This window comes from Rutilus rutilus (assembly GCF_951802725.1).
Source record: "Rutilus rutilus genome assembly, chromosome: 17".
NCBI lineage: Eukaryota > Metazoa > Chordata > Actinopteri > Cypriniformes > Leuciscidae > Rutilus > Rutilus rutilus.
This window is the reverse complement of record NC_140230.1, coordinates 10,784,680-10,805,418: the sequence shown is the minus strand read 5'-3', so window position 1 is coordinate 10,805,418 and position 20,739 is coordinate 10,784,680. Positions and strand designations below refer to the sequence as shown.

At 36.8% G+C, this 20,739-nt stretch overlaps 1 protein-coding gene across 7 annotated transcripts in view; it reads right to left on the bottom strand.

Moving 5' to 3' along the window:
- Positions 1-20,739, bottom strand: part of triob (trio Rho guanine nucleotide exchange factor b) — a 163,826-nt gene that overhangs the window by 132,579 nt on the left and 10,508 nt on the right. For all 7 annotated transcript variants that reach the window (XR_014625016.1, XR_014625017.1, XR_014625018.1 and 4 more), the window contains exon 2: positions 13,389-13,439. Coding sequence is in view for 4 of the 7 variants with exons in the window: in XM_084385350.1 (XP_084241476.1) it covers positions 13,389-13,439 (51 nt within the window). In the remaining 3 variants the exon portion in view is untranslated. The remainder of the gene's footprint in view (positions 1-13,388; positions 13,440-20,739) is intronic.

Here is a 20,739-nt window from a genome sequence, read left to right as displayed (position 1 = left end):
GTTGTTGTAAAAACCTTTAGGAGGGTAGAGGGTAATGTGTGGGGTTAGGTGTCCATGTTCATTTAATTTAATAAAAAAAAACAAAAAACGACAGAAACAAGAAGACTCGTCCGGAGTTTTACATCATCAATCTGTGATACATTCGGTGACTGTGAGCTGCATTACATGTGGGATTGAAACGGTGGCTAGCGGACAAAAACAATCTCTAGCGTTAATTTTGATCATGGTTTTTCTTAAAAAAAGAAAACTAGAGAAAACAAAACAAAGATGTGTGTATGGAGCAAGTGCTGGTTTGTTGTTGTCTCACTAATTGTGTCATCAGGTTCTGCGCTCCAATTGGTTTTTGATTTGGTGCTTTTAATAGGAATCGCACTGTGCCTCAAAACTTCAGACTCTGCCAGAATGTAATCTGAGGTAAAATTTGATAGCAAAGGTCATTAATCGGCTGTCGGTGAATGTGTCAAGCTAGCGATCAAAGACTGGCCTATAGGATCAGATTTAGTCTCAGACGGACAAATCTTGGCAAAAAAAATGTACAATGTGAACCCAGCTTTAGTCACCTAAAAACTCTGATAGAACAGTATCCCTATGATTTCTATGAATGGGGAAATTTCTCTACTTATAACACACCGCACATTGGACATGAAAGAAAATTTGGGATGACACAAACAAGTTGAAGATACACACTAAGAGTATATCTTTTTCTGTTTTCATCAAGCAGATACATGATTTACTAATGATATCTGTGACTGCTTGACAGCTTCTACAGAGTTGACAACTTTCTTCAAGCATGGTGATAAAGCCGGAAAGCTTCTTGCACACCAAGCGCGTGTTTCTAGTGCTTCCAGGTGAATCCCATGTATTAGATCTCTGTCAGGGGATATCTGATCATGCAGGTATTAACACTGCCTTGTACTCATCTGGGAACTCATCTGACAATCAGGCAAATTGTAATATTATTAATACACTGGAGTACCCCATAGTTGAGGCAAGTCTTACAGAAAATCTGCGTGGCCCCATTACAGAATTAGAAATATTGGAAGCAATTGGCTCCATGCAATCCAATTTTTGCACCAAGGCCCGGATTGCTTTACTACAGAGTTCTAGAGCATTTAAATCTTCCCTATCTCCTATATTAGCAACATTATACAATGGTTGCTTTAAAGTAGGCCATCTCCCATCTACTCTTACTGAGGCTTCCATTTCCCTCATCCTTAAAAAAAGATAAGGACCCATGTTATGTGGAAGTTCTCGACCAATTTCCCTGTTAAATATTGACTTTAAAATTCTATCCAAAATCCTGAGCCCCCCCGAACTATATTCTGTAAACCCTGCTGCCAGGGAACTTTCGTTTTCCCAGATTCCATTCAGGGTTTAAAATATTTAGGGATATTTTTCTTTTCAAACTCATTTGGCCAGTTATTTAGAAATAATCTTTATCCCTCATCGATCAAACTAAGGAGGACATGGCGAGGTGGTCCTTGTTGGCCACTTTGTGCCTCGTTGGACGTGTTAACCTTATTAAAATGATTACTTTGCCTAGAATTTTTTTTCCAGCACATTCCGATTTTCATCTCTAGATCTTTCTTTACAAATGTGGACAGCATGATACGGCCATTTCTTTGGTGAAACAAACCACTGCAGTCAAAAGGTGGCCATTCTCTTCCAAATTTCCAGCATTATTTCTGGCCATGTAATATTAGTACGATTTTAAACTGGAATAACCCCCACTTACCCAAAGACTATCCACTATGGGCCCATGCCGAAATTTCTTTAACTAAAGATGATTTACGTTCTATTATCACTTCCCAGCTTTCTTGTGGTAGTCAATAAAATCACATCAAATCCATTTTTTCCAAATACACTTAAAATATGGATTAAGTTTAGAAAGTATTTTGGACTACAAAGCTTCAATACATATGCCTATTTTAAATAACCAGGCTTTTTCACCATCTAGTTTGAATGCTGAATACCGAACGTGGACATGTAATGGTTTACTGTCATTTAAAGGGATGGTTCGGAGTAAAATCAACCTACGGTCTTTGCACCATGACCTCGAGCCAAACACCCCCCCCCAGAAGCTTTCTTTCCCTTGGTTGAACATTATTAAAGTTAGAGCTTATTTAGACAAATCAGCCGGATGGCTGGATAAAAAAAAAAACACCAATAAAAAACTACGATTAAAAAAACGTTATTTGATTAAAAAAATAATAATGCAATGCTTTGTTGTTGTATAGCGATATGAACTGCTTTATACTTGATTTATGATGGTTACAATTGTAATACTTAAAAATAAAATTACCTTTTAGATGAATGTATTTGAATATAGCAGCAATAAAATGTCTTTTAGATGACAAAATTGGATTAAACCATAAAACTGAATTTTGGAAGGGGGAGGAAAAACAGTATTTCAAATAAATACAATTTCAAAAAGTCAAAACAAATGTATTTGTATAGCACTGTTCACAATATTGTTTCAAATAAGCCTTACAGAAAACCAAGATGTTAATGTTTATATCTTATCTATGCATTTAGCAGATGGGTGAGTGATGATATTGTTAAAGTTTGTGACGATTCAAGCAATCAAGGTTATTGCAATACTACCGCAATGAAAGGAGAGCATCTTAGACACATCCATGCTTATTGGCCTGTTCTAAGCTCCATCGTCTCCTAAGTGATATTGTCAAACAGTAATTACACCATAGAGACACAAGCACCTATGGGTTTTCTTTGTTTGTTAAGAGAAAGAAGATGGAGGACATACAATAATCTTACAGAATGAGTTTCCAATAGTGTTACCCGAGAAGGGCTGGTTTGGCATTTAGTCTCAGTGATTTGTACCATTTTCTTTAAAAGACGGATGAATATTGACCACGTCATAAAATATTTAGAGCATTTGAGGTTGTGGGATTTCCTGAGATGAGAATTCAAAATCGACCCACAGTTTTCTGAAGCATTCAATCCTTTTTCACTCATGGAAAGCACATGACAATAGATTTATCATCAAGGAATAGTTCTCACGGATAACTTCATAGCACAATTGCAGAATTAAAAAAATGTATGCTGATGATGCATTAAAGGGTTAGTTCACCCAAAAACGAAAATTCTGTCATCAGTCATTCACCCTCATGTCGTTCCAAACCCGTAAGACCTTCGTCCATCTTCGGAACACAAATGAAAATATTTTTGATGAAATTAGAGAGCTTTCTGATCCCTCCATAGACAGCAACAAAAAGTATTGTTGTCGCTTCAGTACATTAAGGTTGAACCACTGTAGTCACATGGACTATTTTAACAATGTCTTTACTAGCTTTCTGGGCCTTGTCTGAGCTGTCTATGGAAGGGTGGGGTCAGAAAGCTCTCTGATTTCATCAAAAAAATCTTCATTTGTGTTCCGAAGATGAACGAAGGTCTTAGTAATTAATGACTGAAATTTAATTATGGGGTGAACTAACCCTTTAACTGTATATACAATATCTGAAATATAATTGTATATCAACCTAATTTCTGTCTTCCAGGCTTTTAATAAGATGCATCATTGCATTTTCACACATATAACATGCGACAGTTTGTGCAGATGGATGTGCTGTGTTTTGAACCGATTTGCTCTCTAGGGTATCTCAAGATTTGCCAAGACTTCGGTGCTGTTGATAGGGAGTTGGAGTGTCTCCAAAGAAGCACCTTGACAAACAGGTGCCAAGATAAGGTTTTATTTATAAAAAAAAAAAAAAAAAGCATTAGGTCTAAACTACAAGAAAAAAAAAAAAACATTGGCTCTGTTACTGTTTTTTGAAAAGAAGTTGCAGAGTTTATAACATCCATCCATCCATCCATCGTATCTGTCTGTCTGTCTGTCAGTTGTTACATAAGGACAATAACAACTTCCACAAAGATCTAAAGGTAGGGTAGGGTATATATATACAGTGCTATGCATAAGTTTAGACACCCATGCTAAAGTTGACTAAAAAGAGGAATAAAAAATCTTTTGGAAATTGAACTTAATGCCTAAATTTAAAAAAATAGGAAAAATCCAACCTTTAAGGACACCAATTTTCTTTGTGAATGAATAATGTATCGTAAATAAATAAATGTTCTTCCTTAAAATACAGGGTGCATAAGTTTGGACAACCCTATGTTAAATTCCCATAGAGGCAGGCAGATTTTTATTTTTAAGTATTTAAAAAAAAAAAATTTTAGGATACTATGCATCCTGATAAAGTTCCCTTGGCCTTTGGAATTAAAATAGCCCCACATCATCACATAGCCTTCACCATACCTAGAGATTGGCATGGGGTACTTTCCATAAGATCATCTCTCAATGCACATCAAACTAGCTATTAGGCTAACTGAAATAAAACCATGCCAATCTCTAGGTATGGTGAAGGCTATGTGATGATGTGGGGCTATTTTAATTCCAAAGGCCAAGGGAACTTTATCAGGATGCATAGTATCCTGGATCCATGAAGTAACTGGCCTTTAAAAATAAAAATCTGCCTGCCTCTATGGGAATTTAACATAGGGGTGTCCAAACTTATGCACCCTGTATTTTAAGGAAGAACATTTATTTATTTACGATGCATTATTCATTCACAAAGAAAATTGGTGTCCTTAAAGGTTGGATTTTTCCTAATTTTTTAAATTAAGGCATTAAGTTCAGTTTCTAAAAGATGATTTTTTATTCCTCTTTTTAGTCAACTTTAGTATGGGTGTCTAAACTTATGCATAGCACTGTATAAAAACACTTTCTGTTATACTGTTTGAAACTCTCTTCTCATCCTGATAGCAATCAATAATAGAAGTGGTCTTAAATATTAAAACATGTACATATATCTTCTGTGGAAGTCTCAGGTTCGTCCAATCATTGCATTCGATCCGAAAGCAATGATACGGTCTCCTACTTGCCTGTCAACATATCCATACCTCCTCTTCTACTCGCGCAGACATCACACGGCATCAGCGCATTCCGTAAGGCTTTGAAGAGTTGTAGACAGACAGTCACCGAGCGCCAAAATCAAACAACAGCCGCCTTTTACGGTTCCTCCTGAACCAAAACAACGAGCTTATGCTGTGTTCACGCCATGCCGTAACCTGTAACCATAATTACCGTATGGCAACCACTGACGTTCTACCAACAGCTGTTCACGTCCTCAGACTGGGATTTATGTGTTTCAACACTATCAACACCAAAATGAATCTGCAGCAGTCAGGTGGTACAAGTCAGCGCTCTGTAAGTTGTTTTAGTTATGTGCTTTTTTTAAGAGATGAGGTAATTTATTGCTGTCTCTCATCTCGTGACGCTTTGCAGACTCTGCTGTGTGCGTTCATGTGTTTTGAAGGAGGCGTGGCTTTGGAGACGCTCTGAAGGGAGGGTGGGATCTCATGCTTTCAAAGCTAGCTTGCTATTGCTAGCATTCACAATTGCCTACTCTACCTTTAATTGCTAAGTTTATGTTCTTGAAGAATCAAACAACCAGTGCATTCCTTATGTAGCAACATCTTAACAACTTGCATTAAAAAATCAGCATTACATTCCAGAGGTTACCCAAGATGAAACAGCCTGCCTATATTTTGACGTCATTATTGAAAACAAGTAGTACAGCCTCCTAATTTGATTACTCCTACTCCAACTTCCTGGTTCAATAAGAAGTATCTTAACACAGAGGAGAAAACCGAACTTGTCAAACCTTTAAGAACCTACAATCAACCTATGTTTCATTCTGTAAAGAAACAATAGCTTGAAATTGTATTGCTTAACTGAAAACACATGGCATAGAGAAGAGGAAATCATATAGGCAAATTACTCTAACGGCCTCTTAACCACACCGCTGCATACCGTACAGGCATCTGAGGCCTGAGCCAATGAAAACATAGAACCCAGCAAGGACACTTATAGCTCAGGGAACCGAAGACCAGTCCATGCTCACTAGTTACTCACAGCAGACTGAGCATATAGAATAATCTGTCAGATGTAAGAACTGCTAGTGTGAGATGAGTGTATGTATTTCCATAAAGGTGATTACATAGGCTACATAAAAAGCATAAACAAAACATTATTTTAAAGCACAACAAAACCAGCATTTTGCACAAAAGAAATTCCAAATCCAATCCCATTGTTGACACTGAAATAGACTGTGAGCATGCATTCTATTTAGAAATAGGACATCATCATGGGTAATCAACTGTATTAGTTAATCAATGGCATATGAGTGGCACAAATCCTAATACAATCCCAAGGTATGACGCTGTATTACGCAGTAACACAACAAACTGCACAGTCACAGCAGGTATCACAGAAACATCACTTACAAATCCCTGCAGAGAGGATCTGCAAGGCCATTATTCCTTATCCGAAGCATCCAGCAAAAATCTTCAGCCATAAACACACTCAGCTGTAGTAAGACCAGGCTTGATGAAAGAAACCAGGGCTATAATTTCTCTGCTCCCTTCCCTTTCACTGCCATCTTCCCTTCTCATCTCCAACAGTCAATACAAGGGGCCCTGCACGCAGCTCTGTGACTGAACCCATTATGATCTCATGGTTTACCATTGGGCGAGAGCTATTCTCAGTGGGATCTGATTGGTTAGTGAGGTGGTTGGGGGCAGGGCTGATCAGATGGTGGTGATCTGAGCACCAGAGACATGGACCCAGCTGACTTGCATGGATGCTTTCGAGGAAAAGGCAGTAGTGTCATGTGCTTTTAGGTCTTGTGTGAATGCTTCATTTGAAGATGAATGAATGAATGAATGAATGAATGAATTAATGAATTAATTAATTAATTAATTAATAATTCATTCATTCAATCCATTCATTCTGGCAAGAAAACAGAACAAAAAACAGAAATATTTAAAGGAATCTCAAATATTAATGCTCAAATTTACAATTATACATAATTTATAATTAAGTTTGGTATTTAACATGGTTCCAGATGCTGAACAAATTGTTGTTCTGCAATTCTATCACATTAAATTAGATCATGTAGTTATTGAAATGTTAATGCTAAACAGCTAATTAACTGATACATAAATAAATAATGCTATTACTCATTTAATTGATAGTTATTACACTGACATGATTATGCTTATAATTTGGCCCCACCACTTTAGAAGGTAATCTATCACCATTTTGCATCAATTAACTGGAAATTTATCTATATCACATTAGCAATGCCATACAGAAGGAAATTATCACCACAAAACTAGAATACACTGCAAAAATGCCAATAAAACATCTCAGTACACTGAACTTATTCAGGGAATAAGATAAGCAGGCTTTCCATTCTAAGCTCAATTCCAAGAAAACTCCTTGGAGGACAATTATATTGCCTGTTTACGTTGAGTAAACAAGCTAGAATTAGCCCACACTGAGCTAACTGCAGGGTGCTATGTAAACAGCAGGCAGGGTCATTTACATAATGCAATTTCATGCATAAACTGTCCAGTAACCCTTTCAGTAAATATCTCAGCATTTTCTATCTGCCTTAAGGAAGATTCTGGAAAACAGGAGATAGAGAGTATCTAGGTATATGATTGAAATCTTTGATGGTGTAATGCATGGAGTCAGCATGGGGTTATTCCTGGCAATCTAACACATGTTGATAAAAGTGGGGTACTAACCATCAGATAATGATATTTTGATTGAATTAGACACTGGAAAGGAACAGTTATGATCATGCCTGACGAAGTGTTACATATGAAATGCTATTGGCTCTTGTGTGTTTTTGCAATAAATGACTGCGACTACTTCTGTTATGATTGATTCCACTGGAGGCAAGATGTAGCGAACCCAAGTGCAACTTTAATTATCAAACAAAGGCTGAAAACTGGAAACTCAAAACATGAACAAAAAACCTGGACAAGAAACATTCACAGCTAGAAACATTCAATACTAGACAAAGACACAGGGCAAACATGAGGGCTTAAATACACCTGTGAACAATGAAACAATGAACCAATGACAACATGACACATCAGACAAGGGAACACATGGCAGGATCACATGACTTGAACAAGGGATCACATGACATACATGAAACAGGAACAAGGAACAACCATAGACTGTAAAAAATATGGACAAAGCGTCTGTGACGTCACCCATAGACTTTCTGAAGAACGGTTTTGAAGCCGTTTATGTTTGAGTATGGGCGGCGCCATCTTGGAAAATCTTGGACGCAGCGCTCTTGCTCACACTCAGCTCGCTCTGCTACTCCGGTTATCTCTGTATATTTTAGGCAACGAAATATGTTATAAAACACCATACTAACTCTTTTCGTTTTCATTTAAAGAAATCTTAAACATTATAGCCACACAAATGTGGTTCAGGCAACGCGTATTGATTATATTCACTGCATATTTGCCTATTTATAACAAAACGAAATATAAAACACAAACCTGCCTCTTTTCGTTTTAAATATAATATAAAAATATTAAACATTTTAATATGGTCCAGGCAATATGTGCATTTGTACTAAACAACAGTAAACAACAGTTGCAGTAAACAACATTACAGATCATCTTCGTTGTATTAAAATTTAAAATGACAAAACTCAACCCAGTCTCTTTTTGTTTCAGTTTTTCAACTTCAGTTTTATCAATATTAGCTATTATAAAAGTATAAGTAAAAGGTACAAGAAGCTATACAAATAAAGCAAACAATTCAGTCAAACATACAAAGTCAGCGCTCTAGTCTAACCATACAACGGTAAAGTTAAATAGCTTATAAAGTTATGAAACTTCCCCTCAGCCAAAATGATTGGCCAGGGATAGATTCACGAGACCAAAAATCGCCCGTTAGATATACACAAGACGAATTATATCTCATGTTTAACCACTACAGAGACGCCAGAGTCAGCGGCAAATGTCAGAACGACTAGCCGAGGAAAGGCTGTTCCAGGCGGGGTACATTAGCGCCGAGCGCCCGGTCATCGCTGGATCTCACAACCTGGATAAAATTTTCATAAATCTTTATAGATAAACCGCAGATTTGAGCTTTAAACAACTACATTCTCGCTTGAAAAACTCTTAAAACTACATTTCATGATTCAAAAACAGTAGAATTATATTTCAACTGTGTTCAAAAATGGCGCTTCTTATGTTGTCATTCTCCTTGGAGCAGCCTATGCTCGTTATCAGCTGTCAATCAAGCTGTCAATCAAAGTTACCCACGCCCCTTATTTGTCATACATTTTATATCTAAATACGATCTTAACTAATGAGTTAGAAAAAAATTCACCCCTCTCACAGTTGTCAGGCACTCGGAACCTATCGAAAAATACAATAAAAGTCCATGGGACCAACCTGTAAAAACATGAATTTATGCTGTGAAAACGGACATTTTAACATGGTGGTCTATGGACATTTGCTCCCTTTTGGTACCTCCCTCTAGCGGATTTTCGATGTATTGCAGTTTTTTGCACTTCCGGGTAGGCTTCATTTTTCAGATTAGAATGTTGCCGCTTGGGAACAACCCACAACGTGACAACTACACTTTTATATGCCTGATATGTGTTTTATATTTTTGAGAAGTGTTTAGATTTAGGATAGGGGTAGGGTTAAGTGCTCAAGCATATCTATGCAAATATAAATACTATTATTATAATAATTTATACATTTACAAATGCAATCAATTGAACGAATTTGTTTAATATTAAACAAAATAAATATATTGTAATACTGTAAAATAAGAATTCTAAAATAGGGAAATAATGTTATTTAATAGTAAAACACAACTGTAAAATTACTAATATTTACTTCATGATTTCAATTTATTTTCAACCATTAAACCATTGAGCTTTTATTTTGACGGGTTACTGGCAAATGCTGCTCATTTCAGAGTGAAACTTGGCACTTTGCATGCAGACAGCTTGCGGTTCGCTGATGCACTGGATTATGGGCTGCACACTTGTGGAATGGATGAGCAGTACCACTCTGGAGCCGGTAGCACATATATATTTATTTGATTAAACTGCACTTCTACAGCTGTGAATATTTTACCATTAGGCTCATGAACCATTATTACTTAGCACCCTTAACCACAGTAAAATCAATGTAATGCAAAGCATCATCACAGCTTTTTATTGCATCTTGAGTCTAAGATCTAATCTGTTTTGTTTTTTGTCACCTCTATTGATAATTGCCAAGAACTGCCAAAAAAACATAAATGTGAAATTGTATGCATATGTTGACACTGTGAACCCTCTACTTTTGACAAGGAAGTTGAAATCTATTTATGGAAAAATAGTCAATAATTATTTTTCATGATGTAAAAATAGATCACACACCTCATATATTTCCCTTTCCCTAAATACTCTACAATAGAGTTGAGTACTGATTAAAGGTGTTTTCACACTTGAGTCCGTAAAAGAACCAAACTAAGTGGCCCAAGAAGTGAACCAAGTGAAAAAGGACCCAGTCTCTTTACGTTCACACTGTCCCTGTCCCTTAAAGAGGGTCCACTTAAGTAGGAATGTGGTCTCATACCTATTTGTGTTCATACTGTTGCTGCTTGTATCTAGACCAGTTCAGCGTTTGATGGCTGACCTATAGCCTTCAAAATTCGACTTATTCACTGATTAAATGTGAAAGTACCATGGACTCTCCTCACCTGAACTATCCAGGGAAAAAGAATGAACTGAAGGAACCATTGTTATGTTCTGCTTTAGACTGGTAATTCCTATGATCTTATCGGTTTCATACACTGTTAATTCATTCCCTTCTGACTCTTTCCAAATCTGACAGATCCTAATTTTTAATTAGTCATGGTCAGAAAAGAGTTTGGCTTTAAAAAGAAAATTAAACTGAAAGCTTTGTGGTCCAACAATTGTTCTATTAAACAGCATCTGAAAAATATGCTACCTATATTGGTTATACCGCAGGCCCTATTTCAGAGGCAACCTGAAAAATAGTCCACTTGGACTGGGTCAGCTATTTATAAATGCTGTTGAGAAGAAGATCTAGCCGGTGTGCTGGTCAGTTCTTGTTCTTTACACTTTACTGCTCTTCACTGCACATCTAGCTTACAGTTAACAACAAAACCTGCGCATTTTACCTTTAACTGAACAGTTGCCCTCACATAAACAGCAAGTACCTTGCTTTGGGCACATTCACCATTCAGAAATGTTCTAACCAGAAAACCACAAAAGTATTTTGTGCTAACTTCCTTTCCCTTCAAAGTGATGTCACACTTATGTCAAACGAAGTAAACGTTGAAGTTCTTTTAAAACATCAACACCTCATTGTATAAGCTTGCCAGAATGTTTGGATGTGTGTGTCCATCTATCTGAAAGAGGTGTTTTAAGATTTTGGGTACTAAAAGAATCCTTGGAGCCTTCAAGTTTCCTCTACTGGCCAGCAGCTATGGTGGGACTGATTGGTGGTGATGAGCATGTCGAGGACTTTGGCAGACAGCATAAAGACATCCCCTGGAGATGGCCATTGTGCGAGCTGACTCCCTCCGGATCTGAGAACATACCAGATTCCGGCACATCTCGGCATGGGTCTAATACACTTCAATCTCCAATTAGAGAAAGAGCAATCTACTGCTGGGAACAGGGCAGAGCTCACTTTCCTACAACCTAAAACTTCAGCAAACTAAAACTTTATTTGCTAGGTTTTATATTTAAAAACGTTTCCTCATTGTTTGGTATGAGTTTCTGTTTTTAGCAGAAACATTCAAAATTCTTGAAGACTTGGCTACATTGATTTGTATTTGTTCTGTGGTTATTACTGTAGTTTTGAGGTTCAGTAGTCATTAGAGAGCTGATTGTGAAAGACACAGCTTGAAATGAATAACAAGCTGGGGTCCCATATGAAAGGTGCCGTAGGGGATGAACGTGAGAAACAAAGAAATGTCCTACACCATCAGTTATTTTTAGACACGCTTATTGAACTGATTTAGATCATTGCCACTCACAAAAATTTTCCATGCACCTTGAGCGTCAATGAAATAAACGGCATCACTCGTATAACCAGCACGGCGAATTCTACACAAAGCTCAGCAATTGATTCTTGAAATGTTAGAAGTTTTGTATTTTGTTTTGTGTTACATTCAGAAGTGACCCACAACTTGGCAAGAAAATAATGCCATGCTAGAAAAACAAAAAAAATATTTAATAAGGCACCAGTGCACAATAAAGGCAGAAAACCAGATATTAACTGTGTCGACTGGCTGCGGAACATATTATCTTGGGACGAGCAAATGTTCAACTAATATTAGACATAACTGGGTCAAGTATAGTTACTTCCCAAATGTGCCATAGAACCTCCTGACTGCATTATTTTTTTATATATATATTTCCTAATATAAAAGATTTCCTAGAAAGTGTTCAATCTATGCAGACGTAATACATAAATGTGAGTTTCAGTATAGTAAAATAATCTAGTTCAATGATATCATCTTCAGCCTCAATTTAGTTACAAATCATTAGATTAAACCAGCCAAAAGACAATCAGCTCAGTGTTGAAAACGCTAGAACAGTTCTCTTAACCGAATCAACCTCACAGATATTTTGTATTCTTGCAGGTGCACATTGATTTCATGATGTGCAACAACCTCATATAAATGACACATTAGTTACATTCAAAATCACCAAAAACTTAACCAATGCTAATAGCTAAAAGGAGACTCATGATTGAGCACTTCAAAAACATTATAGGCCAAACTTGAATAAATGAAACAGCTCTGACACAAACCAACACAATATAAGCACCCATAAACCTTATGGCACAATAACAGAAAAAAACTCTAAAGGTTAATATCAAACATATACCCATATATACCCTTATTTCACAGACAAGGCTTAAGGTAGTCCCAGACTAAAAATACATGTTTGAGCTGTTTTAAATGAAAGCAACTTGCACTGACATATCTTAAAATATGTCAGTGCCATTGTTTTGTCTCTAGATGCACACAAGTTGTGTTTTTTCTAGGGCACGTTTATAAAAAGCTACATAAAGGTGGGGTATGTGATTCTCTTTTTTGTCCATTTTTTCAAAATCACTTGAAATCCTATTCCTAACCCACTTACAGCCACTGAGTTAGAAGCACTGAAATGAAAATTAAGCAATTTAATCATCTGTGGAACGGGCAGGACTCGAAAAACTCCAGCCAATCATTTCCAAGACCACCTAGAATCATTGGACAGTAAGTTTGTCAATCAAACGGTCGTACCATACACCCCTCCCCCCATCCCCCTCCCTCCACATGAATGGGTGGAGGAAAGAAGGTAGGACCATTTGAGTTGTGTATTTTCAAAATCTGCCAGCCGTTTTGCAAATCCCATACCCTACCTTTAAATGTCCTAACTGAATGTCCTAGGTGTAATCCTGGCTTAACCAAAGCCCTGTCTGTGAAACCAGGCCTTAAATAAATTCCAGCAATAACAGTGTTTTACCTGTGTGACTGGGTAACTCAAGCTTGGGTTCACATTTTGGAAGAGAGCATTCTGAAAATACAGAGACAAAAAGTAAAAGAAAGAGGTTAGATAAAGTGCACCCTAAATCTTTTGACACTTTGAAGTTTCAGACTTTTTTGAAGACTTTTTAAATCATGAAACATACAGTACTGTCTAGCACAGAATTAAAGAACACACATTGCATAAGTGTGACAGAGGAAGAAGAATGATCATAAGTTCGAAAACCTAAAGCTAAATGTAATATTCAAAATTTGCTTTAAATCTATTTTGATTTGAATAATCGGACTGAAACTATCTTAAGTATGAAGTCATTTCTGTTATGCAGTATGTCAGGTTTGAGGGATGAGTCAAGGACTCAAGGAGCAGACTTTTTATTAATTATTAACAAGACCACATGGCCAGCGAACACGATCACAAGCCATGTGCTCAAACAAAACAAGACACGAACACACAGCTAATGAGAACACTTATAAGCCGCATGTTCACATAGTCCTAACTTAAAAACACGAGCCGCGTGCGACACAACGCAAGACAATGAGAAAGGACGCGGCTGATGTAAACATGAACCGTGTGCTACACAGAACAAAACAACACACACGGACAGAAGAGCGGCCCGAGCAAACACGAAACCGCACGCTCACACAACAAGACAGAGTGCAAGTGCTCATCCCGTGCGCTCACAACAGAAGACAAACAAACGGAGCACGAATGTCCAAACCCCAACACAAAACCGAAACCAAACAAGATCGCAGTGCCGGGATCCGAACACCACACCCCGCACACAAAACAACTCACATGGACAGAAGAGCGCACAGCCCGCAAACTCGGAACCCCACTGTCACCATGACAAGACAGGAGTGTCATAGCTCTGTCACCAAACCAAGAATAAACAGACCAAAGTGACAGAACCCTGACATGTTGTCACGTCTCCATAATATATTAATATATTGAATAAAACTTTAAACAATTTATAAAGATGGAAATCATATGACTTCATTTTCTTTAATCACAATATCAGATTAAAGTGAAAATAAGGGGGAATTTGGAAAAACGAATTTGCTTGAGCGGATTTGGCATGTCCTCAAGCAATTACTTCTAAAATAAGAAATCTAGCAATTCATTAAGAAATAGTCCATATTCTATTCCATATAGAACAGCGCAAACATGTTGTATTAGCAATTAGATAATTACGTGATGTTTCCTACAAGGTTGTCTCACATTGCTTGACATTAAAGGGATAGTTCACCCAAAAATGAACATTAGCCCATGATTTACTCACCCTCAAGCCACCCAAGGTGTTTATGACATTCTTCTTTCAGACAAATACAATCAGAGTTATATTAAAAAATGTCCTGGTCTTCCAAGCTTTATAATGGTAGTGAATGGCCGGTTTCTGTTTTAAAGTCCATAAAAGTGCTCCATCCACTTTACTTTTATCATGGATGGATACACTTTGATGGACTATACAGGAATATACAGCCATACACTGCCATTATAAAGCTTGGAACTCCAATTGTATTCGTCTGAAAGAAGAATTTTGGGTGAATATCCCTTTAACTCTTTTTTTGCTCACCAGCCACTATGGCTAGTGGTTTTCCAAAGTTACTAGCCACTCAGCATTTTCGCTGGCCAAAATTTTGACATCGATACCATGCAAAAAAACTGCCATGTAGATTTTATGAAATACTAATTTGGCAGCAGGTATAAGGCTGCTGTCACTTTAAGAGCTGATGCACAGAGCCATTATACTTGCATGTGTTTTCTTTCTCAACTGTTTACATTCACTTAAAACATAACTGAATGTGTTTACGGGAATACTCACCAAGACCGGCATTTTGACATTATTCTGTGTGTGTTTGACTGTTTAAAAGCAAGAAGCAGCGAAAAAGAACTAAATTTAGTTCTGAGGCGGCTGTATAATTCGCCTCTGGTTCCTTTCAGGTTTTCCTATGGGGTTTTATAATGGGGTCTTTCAATTTATGAGTAAAATAAAGCCTGTAGTAAAAATAACTTGGGGATACTCTGATGTTTTGTTCTATGACATACACTGCAAACACTCAACCCCAAACTGTCTTATCTAGTTACTTATTAAAAACGTAAATTTTTAAAAATGAACATAACTGCTTCAAAATTGTTGCATTTTACATAGCAGAACAAAACGTCAAAGTATCGTCACATAAAAAAATAAAATAATAAAAAAAACATTATAAAAACCCCATAGGAAAATCTCGAAGGAATCAGTCGGCAAATTAGACTTCCGAGTTCTGACGTCATACCTGTACCACTCTATACATGCAATCCCACGGCGAAATTCAAGCCTTGTAACACCAACAATATCCATCTGGAGCAAATGAAACAAGCGAGTGAGGGGAGGCGGGTTTGTGAGAAAGCGCAGCTGGTATCGCGTATCTACTCTGCGGAAAATGAGTCTTGGACGTATCTATATCTATACTAATTGAAAAATCTATATTTTTGACATCACTACATTGCACTTAGTTTATTATTTCAGATGCCTTTTTAAAAGACTACAACTGAAAAATGTATATATATAAAATCCAACCCGCCAAAGTGGCTAGTAGGAGTGACTGCGCTGCACGCCACTGCTGAAATACACCCGCATTTGGCGGTTTGGCAGATGTTAATGTCAAGCCCTGTCTGATACAATTGAAGAAATCTGTATGATTATTATCAAATAATTGTTTTGATAATATGATTATTATCAAATATTATCCCAATAAACCTCAAGTTGACACCCTCAACCCCTCACTGAGCGATGGAAAACTTCAGCTCTGTAATTCCATCCTGCTATGTTCCATCCTGTTAATCTCTGTATTTCTATCCTGTTATGTTAATTGACATTTCATAAACAAGTTAATAATTGTGTTTGCTTAAACACCTTAAAATGTAAAGTTAAGCATTCACACATGAATGAGGTTTAACCATTGCAAGTGTTTGCCTAGATAAAACAACCCGGCATGTGTGTGCTTCAGGCTGTCGCTATCATTTAGCATGGTCTATTGAGTATCCCACTGGGACCGTGTGATATGATCTGAGTGTAAAGAGTCGACCCCCTGATATAGCTGGACCAAAATCCTGAGGACTGAGGCTCACTGATAAGACCTCACTCAATCGCTGCCCTTCCTCACTGACACTGCATCAGATCTCTTGGCCTTTACCCTAACCTCAATATTACACGGCAAATGTCAGTGCTGATCTGAGTAAAGTTCTTGATCAGGTAAGGGTTATATGGCAACAGCTGTGTTTACACAGACCCTAATAATCCCATTGTAATCCGGACTAGTAGCACAGTCGGAATAGAAAAATGTCACATGTTACCATGTCAGTCGGAATAAATTGGCCAATTCCGATTAAAATCTCATTCGGATTGTATTGGGGGCAGGGGGTAACGTTTTTTCTAATCCGTTCAAACAGGACATGTTAACACTTGATCGGATTGAATACTGAAGCTGGAAATTTCATATTTTTATTGTTATTTACTGAATGTCCTGTTAATAATACACAATAATAATAATGCACAATATAAGCAAAAGTATGCTTTGTCAAACCTTGCCATATTACTTAACGGTATATTACATATTATAAGTAAATAACAGTAAAAATATGCATACACTATGTTTTGTCAAACCTTGCAATATGTAAGAAAATTGTGCAATGACGTACAAATGGCGCAATAACCTTGTCGTTGTGTTGTCGTTTAATGCCGTTATTGTTGAATAAAGACTCCATGGAAGGAATGACTGATTTTTAGGTGAACAGGTTTTTAGGTGAATGCACCTGCAGTATAGCTTTTGCTAATGTGTAGCTCGTGCAAACACACAAGCAATGGTACAAAATCTTTTCAGACATTATTTCTTTAAATATAAAATAAATTGAATTCAAAAATGAGAATTCTGTCAATATTTACTCACCCGTATGACTTTCTTTCTTCTTTCTTTCTTAAAATGTACTGATAACCACTACAGAGGTGACACAATAGAAAATCCAATGAGTTCATCATAAGTGGCCTGTCCATAAAACATGACCAATATTCACATAAGGTGTGCGGGGTCATGCACTCAAAGACAAAGCACCATCAGGGTAACAAACATTACAATGAAATATTGTAATAACTAAATAACATAAAATATAACACAAAACATCCGAATGTACATTATTAATAGCAAAAATAAGAAGAACCAAAATTGTTTATACAAAATATAAACATTTGTGACCACGTGTCACACAGAGACTGGGTTGTTTCCCTGTTTTTCACTGTGAATTACATGGTAATATAATTTATATATTGTTTTGTAAAATTACATACAATGCCATGTTAAACCATTTATAATGTTTTACTATGTATGTTAAAGCAACATTTCAGTTTAGTGTAGATGGATACTGTATATTAAAGCGGGGCTCAGTAGTTTCGGGATTTCTTCGCTGTATTCTCGCTTTTTGCTCGCAGGTTTCTCTCTAGAGCTCCCCCCACAGCTTTGGAATAGATATTTGACAACACTGTTGTAAAAACTCGTTGCCGATTCTCAGACACCAGAGGCTAGTAGATCAACGACATCAAAGGAGATGAGACATTCTTTAAAACGTCTTCTTCCTTCGGGTTCGAACAGCGTGAGGGAGCGCAATAATGACAGCATTTTAGCAGATTTCTTTTGGCCGTAAAGCAATTGTTTACATCGCGAGACCTGATATCACGCGATACTTCCTGACGCGGCAGCCGGCGCCCCGCCGGCCCAAAGTTGCAAGTGCGGATTTTCCGCTCACGGGCACCAGGGGGGTGCGAAATGACCACCATTCAACCCCAACTAAGTAATATAACCATTCCAATGACTCTGAAGCTGTTCAGTTAAGGTAAAAAAGTTACTTAGATCACCTTTAAAATAAAACCACTTTATGAAATAAACAGTCATAAGTTACAGGCATCTATAATATACTGGTAACATTTTCAGAGTATTATTATTATTATTATTTATTTATTTTTTACTGTGAATATCTGGCAATCACAGCTGCCAGTTGGTTTAATTTAGTAAATTTAGTGGGATATTCCAGACAACATATAGTCATCATCTAACCTTCATTTAAAGAGATAATTCACCCAAAAATAAAATAAAAAGTCGTTCATCTTAATTTTTTAATGACATTTTTTGTCCCTCCACTGACAGTCTACACAACTACCACTTTGACGCTTCAAAAAGTTCATAAAGAGATTGTAAAACTAATCCATATGAATCGAGGGGTTTAGTCCAAATTTTATGAAGACACAATCACTTTATGTGATGAACAGATTTAAGCTTTTATTCACATATAAATATTCATCAACGCACAAATCAGTTATGCTTGCATGAGGTGCGAGAACCAATAAGGTTCATTCTCGTGTTACGCAGCATGTTTGAGCTTCAGCAAGAACCAATGAGGTTCATTCTCGTGTTACGCAGCATGTTTGAGCTTCAGTAAGAACCAATGAGGTTCATTCTCGTGTTACGCAGCACGTTTGAGCTTCAGCAAGAACCAATGAGGTTCATTCTCGTGTGTTATGAGGCACGTTTGAGCTTCAGCAACAACCAATGAGGTTCATTCTCGTGTGTTATGAGGCACGTTTGAGCTTCAGCAAGTATGGTTGAGGTTCTGTTTATATTTACTGATCAATGTTTATGTGTAAATAACAATCTAAATTAAATCTGTTCATCATATAAGCGATTGAGTCTCTTCAGAAAATGTTAACTAAACCGGCCGATTCTTATGGATTTTATGATCTCTTTATGAACTTTTTGAAGTGTCAAAGTGGACGTTGTGTCAATAGAGGGACAAAAATCTCTCCAATTTCATTAGAAATATCTATGAAGATGAACAAAAGTCTTACGGGTTTGGATTAACATGAGGGTGAGTAAATAGTGATTTCTGGGTGAACTAACCCTTTAAGATTAAGTTCTTAAGGTCAAGTTTAATCTATTCAATGGCCCACACAGAGTTTGAATGACTGTGGCTTTGACTTTTGAAAGAAACCAGGAAACTTTTTAGCATCTATGTGTGTATCACGTCCTCTCCTGCACTGAAAAAAAATGTTTAGTCAGTTCAACTTAGAAAATGTAATTCATGTGGTCACATCTACAATACCTGGTTTTGTTGAAATGAAATAAATGATTCTAGATGACTTATATAACTTAATTCAACCAACCTGAAAAACAAGGTTTTACTGAAGCATAACTGTCAGTAGAAATAACCTTCTCCAGCTAGGTAAAATGACTTAATAAGTTTGATATCATCTGTTTTGTTTTATATGATGAAAGTCCTTTTCCACTATGATGTATACAGTCAAAAAAGAATTCATTACCCTTATTTAATTTAATTGAAGACATTTTTTACACGAAACTTAATTTAGTTTATTCAAAATAAATCAGAACCACTAAGTAAAGATAGGTGTCAGTACTGACATTAGCACAGAACGCTGAGTGTGTTGTGCACAAGTAACAGAAACTCCTCTAAATGTCCAACATAACTGAACATTAAACATAAACTACCAACATTTTTCCCTTTACTGAAAAGCACATAAAATAACATGTGGAAATATAAATCCACAGCCTAGGGCTGCGTTTAGCATCGTAATCCTAAGTAGATCGTTGAGCCTTTGCCACCAATGGTCTCTACGATTGACTTAGTTCACAATACTAATGTTAATGTTTAAGGTTAAGTTGGACATTTAGAGTTTCTGTTATTGAATTTTGTGGTTACCATTGTGGTGAAGAGTAGAGATGCCGATTGCGATTTTCACTCTGATGCAACTTAATGTGTTTAATAACCCCAAATCACAATTTCTCATTGAAGCAAAATTCGCCGATCAGCAAGGAGCAGGTATGCATGTGTCGAATGTAACCATCCTGAGCTTTAATGGAAATTGTATGTAACAGCATTTCCTTGTTTTACAAACTGATTGAAGTAGGTTACAACAACAAAATTAGAATTTGTAGGTAGAATCAGGTAGAAATACCTCCTTAAATAACTCTGCCTTCATTTAAAAACACAGATACATAAAGATAAAGATACACATCCATAACATTCTTCCCTAAAACATCTGTTCCTCATTGTAAAAACAATGTACTCTAAACCCCTTCAAAAGATAGAGAGAGAAAGATGGATGTAAACTGAAATAATCTTCGTCCTATTATACAGGATGACATAGCAGCATTATCTATCATGGACCATAATGCAGTTCTGCATTTACATTAAATCACAGCCGACTAAAAATAACACAAACGTGAACTGCAAATGCAGATATTTTAACCCTTTAGGTCCAAATTTTGGACAAAAGCTTAATTGT